Raw genomic sequence first — 8399 nt, 5'->3', positions numbered from 1 at the left:
CTTCTGCAAGCAAGAGTATTGTACCAAGCTTCTTTAAAAGCGCCAATTGTTTCAAGGGGCCCAGACCAACTACAAAGTTTTTAATTTTGATTTTTTTTTGAAGTTAAGATGTTAAAGTTTAGATGGATAGGGAATTAGAAAGGTTGAACTGGATGATCAGGCTTAGCATAGTGGTTAAGGGGTCATATTCTGCCAGGATGCTCATAACAAGTGGAATACTGCAGGATTTTATCTATTACCTGGAGCAGGCAATAGAGTGCACTCTTGTAAAGTTTACAGAAGACGTCAAGGCACTGGCTCCAAAATGTTTGAAGTAGGGCTGCCATTCAGAGGGACCTATATAGAGTGGAGGAATGAACTGACAGGACCACTGTGAATTTCCATGAGGAAAAAAGACACAGTTGTGTATGTGGGCAGGAAGAGCCCCTGACAGGGTTACAAGCTGGGAACTGACAGGCCGGTGGGAGCAGCTCTATAGTAGAGTCCCCGGAGGTACTGGCAGACAGCAAGGTGGGTGTGAGCCAGCAGCATGTCCTGTCTGTAATGGAGGCCAACACCATCCTGGGCTGTATCACCACGTACATAGCCAGTAGATTAAGGAAAGTGACGATCTCCCTCAGCACTCATTGGATCACATCTAGGTACTGCATCCAGTTGTGGGCGCCCCACTATGGGAATGTTCTTGATCAACTGGGGCGGGTTCAGCAGAGGTCACTAAGATGGTCAGGGGGGCCAGAGCACTTACCCTGTGAGGACAGGATGAGGAAATGGGGCTTGTTCTACCTGGAAAGATGGTGTAGGGGTGAGCGGTCAGGTGCAGACCTAAGACCATCCAGGCAGCACCTACAGGGAGGTTATCAAGATGATGGAGCCAGACTCTGCACAATGGTGTATGGTGGGAGGGCAGAAGACGGCAAACATAAGCTGCAACAAGAGATGTTCAAACTGGATGTGAGGAGAGACATTTTCATGGTGAGAAAAGTCAGGCCGTGGAACAGGTTCCCATGGAGGTTGTGCAGCCTCCCTCCTTGGAGGCTTTCAAGGCTAGACCAGACAAAATCCATAGCAACCTGGTCTCACCTCAGTTTGGACTAAAGAGCAGGAGAGGGCCCTTCTGTCCTGAATTACCCTATGATCTGAAGTAAACATTGAGGTACCAGTGACTTTCTGGTATGGCAGTTTCTGTCCCAAGAAGATTTTTATCCTCCTCTTTCCCCATTACTGTTTGGAATAGCTCCTCCTGGGTAGCTATTGGGAGTAGGGATGCAGGGCACAGAGAAGACAGCTGAATAAATAAAATATTAATCTCTAGATATGTTGTGACTATTTTTCTGCAAATAATGCATCCTTATTAGGATCCTAAGAGAAAAGCCTCACCACAGAAATACAGAAGGGTCTGTAACCACCTAGAGTAAAGTTGTCCTAAAGACAACACTCTTGGCTTCTGAAGCCCAGGTTGTGAAGTATTGCTTACCTTTCTGTACAGCAGGTTCCATTACATTATAACAATTGTCCCCTTTTAAGTACATCTTTATTTTTTAGGGATTAAAAAGGCAGAAGCAAGATAAGAGAGGAGTACAGAGTTCTCTGTTATCCCATGTTCTGTTCTGTTAATGAATATTAGGTACATATGAATACGATTGCACTAGATACAGAAAGACATGATAAATTCTGAATTCTTGACATCTTCTAGATTTAAATGCTGTAGTGTTGTATATCAAAATTGGTTTGTAAAGGGCCTATGCAAAACTAGCTTCGCATATAGGTAACATTGAAAAAAAAATAAATATCTAGTTAGATCTCACTTCTTCTGCAAGACAGGAAAGAGAATGTCCAAGGAATAGAAATACTTTTCTTCTAGAACATTGTAGTGATTTCTTTTTAGGTTACCATCAGGCATTGTATTTCATTTCAGTGTCGTCACTGAAATATTAAAACCTAATTTTTGAGAGAATATAGTTGAGAAAATGAGATTGTATCCAAGGAGGAGCATTTCACATAAGTCTTATGAATATCGTCTCACTTTATAAATGTGGATTTTTTTCATATTGATGAAAGAAACACTGTCTTTTGTATCTGGCTTACTATTCACATGGCTTAGTCCTCAACTGTGGCATGGCACGCAAATGTGCTATGCAGTAGAATAGCTACATTTCAAAAAGTTACCTTCAATCCCTTTTTACAGTGTTCTTAAGCCAGCTTTTTGGTAGAGGTTTTTTTTTTTTTAGTTTGACTCTACTCCCAAGACATCAGTCCAATAAAATTGTTTGTGATAAATAGAGATTAAAATATGAAAGGAATCACATGAGTAAGTAGATGTTAAGTCCAAAACAAAATAAATTTTTTCCTATTTCATTGCTGCATTTAATAAAACTATAGCTCAGCGTGTAAAACGGTTTGCTTTTTATGCTTCTGTTTATCTTGGTGTTTCTGGAAAAATGATTCAAATTCTTCTTGGTCAAATACGCAGTATAATAATTCACTCTATTCTGTACTGTTATGTTCTGATGATTCCCAATGTAGTATTGTTCTGATGCAGGTTTAAGCTTATTGTGGGCTTGTAAAATAGCAGTCAAAACGTATTTCAGAAATTCTTTTGCTGACAGTAACATAACTAACAGCTTATATTAACAAAGAAAACCTTAGTTTGAAACCTGCACTGTTCTTTCCATCTAAGTCTTAGCATTCTTAGAAGACTTAATTTTGCATTTAACAAAGTTATGTAAAGTAGTGCAGGTGAAAAGTCAAATAGGTTAAAAACTACTGCTCATATTTAGGAGAATAGTGACTGCCATAACCATTACAAATAAAATAAAAACTATTAATTCGAAGAGTTGGCTTATGTTTAAAGTACAAATAGTGGCACCAGTTTCAAATGCTATCAGGTGAAGATGACTATACGAACTTTTCCCTGGTTCAAGGCTGACCATGATCCTAGTAGAAATTTAGTCATATCATATATACCATATCTTCACTTGATACAACTTACTTTGCTTGTAGCTATTTAAACCCCCACAAACCATGCATCTTTTGATGTAGTTCATTGAGAAACTATAATGGTTAACGTTTTATGCTGTAGATGATACTTAAAATGTACACAGTCACTCTTACTTAAGTGTGTCATCCCAATACAAACAAAGCTTCAAACGATCCTACCTAAAAGCATCCTTGTGTTGGTGGTAACAAATATATTTAACCTCATACAGTGAGCTATGTTCTACTAAAAAGGACCTGCTTTTTAGGTTAGAAGTGTCTAGGTTCAGCAAGTTCATAAAAGTTACTTCATTGCATGTTCTGAAATAATTCTCAGCTTAACTTTCTGTCCTTTTTCCACTTTTCTTTTTGGTCCTTACCTCAGTTTTCTCTACTTTCTCATTCTCTGATCTGTTTGAGCAATTCCCCTAATATTTAAAGACTAAGTGTGGTGGGCTCTCCATTAAATTGTGCTCGAAGTCCTTAACTGTTCTGTGCTGTCAGGAAAATGTAAATCTAGCTTGGGAATTCATGCTGGCAAGGCATAAGTTTGTTTTAACTTTGAGCATGTTGGCCAACCAATGGATAGATTGGGTCCTAAGACTTTCAGACCTTTGACAGGAAAGCAAACACACTGTACAGAGGGGCAGGCAGAGAATTTTGTTTGGTTTGGATTAGCTATGTCCTGACCTTTCATTGAGGACATCAGCATTTGACAAAGTCATTACTGTAGCATGCTGACTCTTCTGCACAAGTACATCTGCTGTACTTTGTCCAAGGTTTGGAACAAATTCTTGTTAACATGATTAGAAATAAAAGTTTAACACCTTAATATCAGAAGAGGAATTATCAATGTGAAACCTTTTCTTATGAAGCATAAGTCAAATGTGTAGAGGCGTTCATTCCTCAGCACTGTCTTGAGTGTAGTGAGACACTGATGTTATTAAATAAACCTGCTGTTTTCATCATGTTAAATACAATGACAATTAAGGGTCATTTAAGGTGTCTTAATGATTTGCTTAAAAAATGATCCATACTGAAATTCTCACATGTAATACTGAGGATTTCTCTTCATCCATGCTAAGCTTAGCAAGCAGCTGGGTGCGAGATAAAGCACTTGTCACTTTCTGTTGATAAACACAAACAAGTATCCAGTTGGAACAGCCACACAGTTACACTGATTTAGCTGAGCTTGGTTGGAGCTGACCACAGGATTCACAATTCATGGATGGAATTCAAGCAGAATTTCACGTTGGGGTGAGGGACCCTGATCAGTTTGCCTAAGGTAGACATTGCACTAAATTGTCTCTTCTGCAGCATGTTTTTTTGTACTCTTGCCTGAAGCCAATGAACCATATTGATGATTTTTATTTAAATTGTTATGTCATATTCTTAACCAGTGCCATGCTGCTTTGGAAGTAATTTACAGCAGTACACTGATGATTATGAGTTTTCTGAAATGGTTTCGTTTGATTTCATGATGAAGTTGGTCACCTGAATCAGGTTTGAATCTCCTATTACTCCAACAGAAGGAGATCTTATAATGTATTTCTAAAGCCTGAAAAACTATGCAATAACTTACAGTTGTTAACATGACTGATTTCAATATTCTAATAGTAACCCATACAGTGTGTCTTGCATCCAGGTGGTATCCTGTAGAGTCAGGAGTTTTAGCACTAATAACAAATGGTAGGGGTTGCTCATTACATTTTTTAAACCCTCTATCTGTGAGTTTAGGAATGATGAAAGAAGTATCTTTATCATGGAACTGTTTGAAGTAGTTTGCAGCTTACTCCAGTTCTCAGTATTTACAGTTTTTATACACTACAGATAGCTCATGAAATAAAGTAGACATGATCACAACAAGCAGGAATTGCAGTGATCTAGTAGCTGTTGAAGTGATCTCAGATACTGCTCCTGAAAAAGTTGGGCCCTCAGGAAGGCAAAAGTGAGATTCAGGAGTGGAAACTTAAAGGAAGATGAAAGATGCTCATTGCTGTGGTACATACAATCAAGAAGGCAAGAAAGGTTTTGGAGGAAAAGTCACCTGTGCATTTGGTAGAAACATCTGTTCTATAGTTCTTTCTATCAGATCACCAACCTTTTAAAAAACAAATGTAATAAAATATTTAAAGTTCTTGTAGACAAAAATACTGGTCCAAATTTCTTCAAGTATTTTGATGTAGCTGGTACTTAGCCTTGAACATATAGCCAGTAACTTCCCCTGGCTGGTAACAGTTTCTTAAATGCTTCCTTCTTACTGGTGTGACCAGAACTGCTTAGTCTTAAATAATTCAGTGCTTACCTTCTGCGCAAGCCTGTTCTGTAGGAAGGCATGTGTTACTGAATGTGTCACAGAATCCAGCTTTGGCTGCTGTCTTTCAAAACATAACCAAGAAGGTCACAAAGGGATTCTAATATTCATTCAGGCATTAGAAAAGCGGGAAGCTGGACCTATATCTTTAGGATCGAGCCCTGATGACCATTCCATAGGCTGTTTTGGGATGTTGAGAAAACTGCCAGCCTGCTTCCAGCTCCAAATACTGTTCAGGCAGTTCTCTCAAATACAAAATGCGTCAACTAGTCCTTTGAACAGAGACTAGAATTTCAGTGCAGCCTTAACTTGACCTATGGAGAGCAATTGCTACTTCTATTTGTAATGAAAAACTGTTGCATTTTACCTACTTGTACAATGCTTTTAATTTTTGGGGTGAGTTAGAAAAAACCAAAAATACAGCTGTTTCAGGAGCCATAATTTAAAACATCACTGCCATGTGCCCAGGCCACCTTATGGTGGCTGTGACTTTGTGCACTTAATCTTATCCATAGAACTGGATTATGTAGTTTTCAATTATGGCAAATGTAGAGTACAACCACCTGAACTGAAAGGAAATTAAGTTATACTGCTCATGAGAAGTACAATGGGGGGTGGAAAGTTGCAGCAGCATTTGATTTACAGGGTGTAGTTACAGCTGCGTAAAATATCCACCATGTCAGGGTTTCTGGAGTGTCCTTGAGCACCACTTACTACTTTTGTATGAAACAAGTGATCCCAACTCTTACCGCCCTCCCCCCCCCCAATTTTCAAACTACACATCCAAATTATTTAAGGCCCAGTTATTTATGGCTGCCGCCCACAGCATTCAGGAGGAAGAGTTCATTGAAGTCTTCTTGCTCTGACCCAAGTGTCAGGGATTCTCTGCTTCTAACGCTACTAAGGTAGAGCCTGAGATAGTCAGACTATGTGTGGAAAAACAAGCAGCAATTTGGAACAAGTACCAGCACAGAAAAACTTACGATAGCTATCAGTTCATGTGGTGGAGAAATCAGAAAGGAGGCTTCTATTTTCCTTGCTAAGCCCTGACCCAAAGTTGTAGCTGAAAAATGAGTGGGCCAACAATGCGTTTTTAGCTCATTGTCACAGGTATTCATACCAGATAAATATACTTTGTAACATATCCTTGTAATGACTGGCAGTATTCCTGCCTGATGTGACAATTGGTACATTTGCAAGTGTTATATACCTTGATTGTTTAATCTTTATTTATGCAGGGACTCAAACCAATAGTTTCCACTGAATCCCCAGCTCTGATTTTTGGGACAACAAGTAAACTTTCTTCAGATTTACCAGCAACTGATTCTTTCTTGGGTAAAAACAAGGTGCCAGACCTACAGAAACTTTTTCAGGTAACGACAACTTTGAGAGTAACATAAAGAAAACTGGAGAGTGGGACATATCTTTCCTTATTTTATAGTGGCTAACTACTATTGTCATTCTGCAGTACCAAAATTTAGAAAAGTCTAGTTAAGAAGGTGTCAAGTACAGTATAACCTGTATTCTTTTGCTGTAATACAAGGTATATATGTCTGTACAGGAGATCAATACAGAAAGTCGAGTACATTGTATTTCTTTTCGCTGGCTTCGGAAGATGCTTATTATATTATTTGGTTATTGGAAACACTTTCTGTCTGCGAATCTAAGCTTATGCCATAAAGCAGATCTGGAGGACCAAAGCAGATCATTACTGTTTTGTACATAATAATTTGAATATTACTGAAGCTGTTTATAATGCAGTATAAGAAGAGCATAGTGAAGTTTTCAAAGCTAGTTTGTTCGCTGTGCAATATCTAAGTGTACTGGGACTTTTCATAAAACAAATCAGTTAAGCATTTTTTTTTTAAAACATCAAGAATGTGCATTATATGATGTACCCTTTTCTCTCTTACATGCCACTTGCATTTGGAATGTGTCAGTCTGACTTGGTGAATAACCTTTTATACATATCTTTTCACGTTCTTTTGTTAGTGACACTTTTTCCATCCAGGTCCTCTTTAGAAATATTTCCATATATATTCTTTCTGCCTGCACTTAACAGCTTTGGCTAATAAAATTAACTTGCCTTTGCATTTGTCTTGCTAAATGAAAAACACAGAATACACTTGATTGTAGATATCCTATTTGTCAGGAGGTTTCCCTCATGGAAATCTCTTAATCTACCTGAGGTAACTTGTCCTTTGTGGCCTTAGTATGGGTGTTCATTTCTTTTTATTTGTTTGTTTTCTTTTTAAACTCTTCCCACAGAAAGCAGATGGACTGCCAGTACACCTGAAACGAGGAGTTCCAGATAAGCTGCTTTATCGGACCACTATGGCTCTAACAATAGGCGGGACTATCTACTGTCTAGTAGCACTGTACATGGCCTCACAACCAAGAAACCAAAAGTAAACGAACCACAACTGTTGGGACTCGTGACACTTCTCTGAAGGACCTCCTGCATGTGTCTCTTTGCACTTGCTTTAATTCTGTCATCGTATAGAGTTCATTATTCAGATCAAATTTCTTGGAGAAAGTGTTTTTAAATTGGTTGCCTTATGTGTTCTAGAAATCAATATAAACAGCCTTAAAGACATCATCTTAACATACGGTTGTAGCTTTGCATTTGTTGTCTTGCAGGAGTGTACAAACAGTTGGAGAAAGTTAAGCTTTTCCTTCCTTCCCTCCCCCAACTTAAACAATGTTAGAGATAAGAGAGGACAAATACTTTGTGGGTTATGCTCCACATTCCTTAGTGGGAGGATGTTGCTGGTTTCCAAAACAGTAAAAGCAAGTCATTTAATTATGATAACATACTGAGAATGCATTTCTGTCATACACAGCTCATTTTACGTAAGCAGGTGGCAGTGGAACTTTTCCAAATGCTGGTATAGTAAGTATTTGTACCTCTGGTGGTAGGACAAGGAGCTTATCTCCTTGGAGCATTTAAAGTGGATTTAATCCATAATATTAGCATCACTGTATGCAGCAGAGTGCACCAGTATTGTAGCATCATTTATGCCAGTTTTCAGACTTTAATTTGTCAAACTTATCTTATTATGCAATAAATACCTACATGAATAATAACACAGGCAAGTCTTGAAAGTTTCAG

General features: G+C 38.4%; 1 protein-coding gene across 1 annotated transcript; it reads left to right on the top strand.

Moving 5' to 3' along the window:
* Nucleotides 1-6519: 6519 nt before the first annotated feature.
* LOC104289546 (cytochrome c oxidase subunit 7A-related protein, mitochondrial) lies at nucleotides 6520-8177 on the top strand. The gene is made up of 2 exons (XM_009888507.1): nucleotides 6520-6660; nucleotides 7556-8177. The coding sequence occupies exons 1-2, from the start codon at nucleotides 6520-6522 to the stop codon at nucleotides 7697-7699; spliced, it is 285 nt and encodes a 94-aa protein (XP_009886809.1). The 3' UTR covers nucleotides 7700-8177.
* Nucleotides 8178-8399: the final 222 nt, after the last annotated feature.

Source organism: Charadrius vociferus, unplaced genomic scaffold (genome assembly GCF_000708025.1).
Source record: "Charadrius vociferus isolate BGI_N301 unplaced genomic scaffold, ASM70802v2 scaffold340, whole genome shotgun sequence".
In the NCBI taxonomy this organism is placed as follows: domain Eukaryota; kingdom Metazoa; phylum Chordata; class Aves; order Charadriiformes; family Charadriidae; genus Charadrius; species Charadrius vociferus.
The sequence above is the reverse complement of the archived record's forward strand: the minus strand, read 5'-3'. Positions and strand labels throughout refer to the sequence as shown.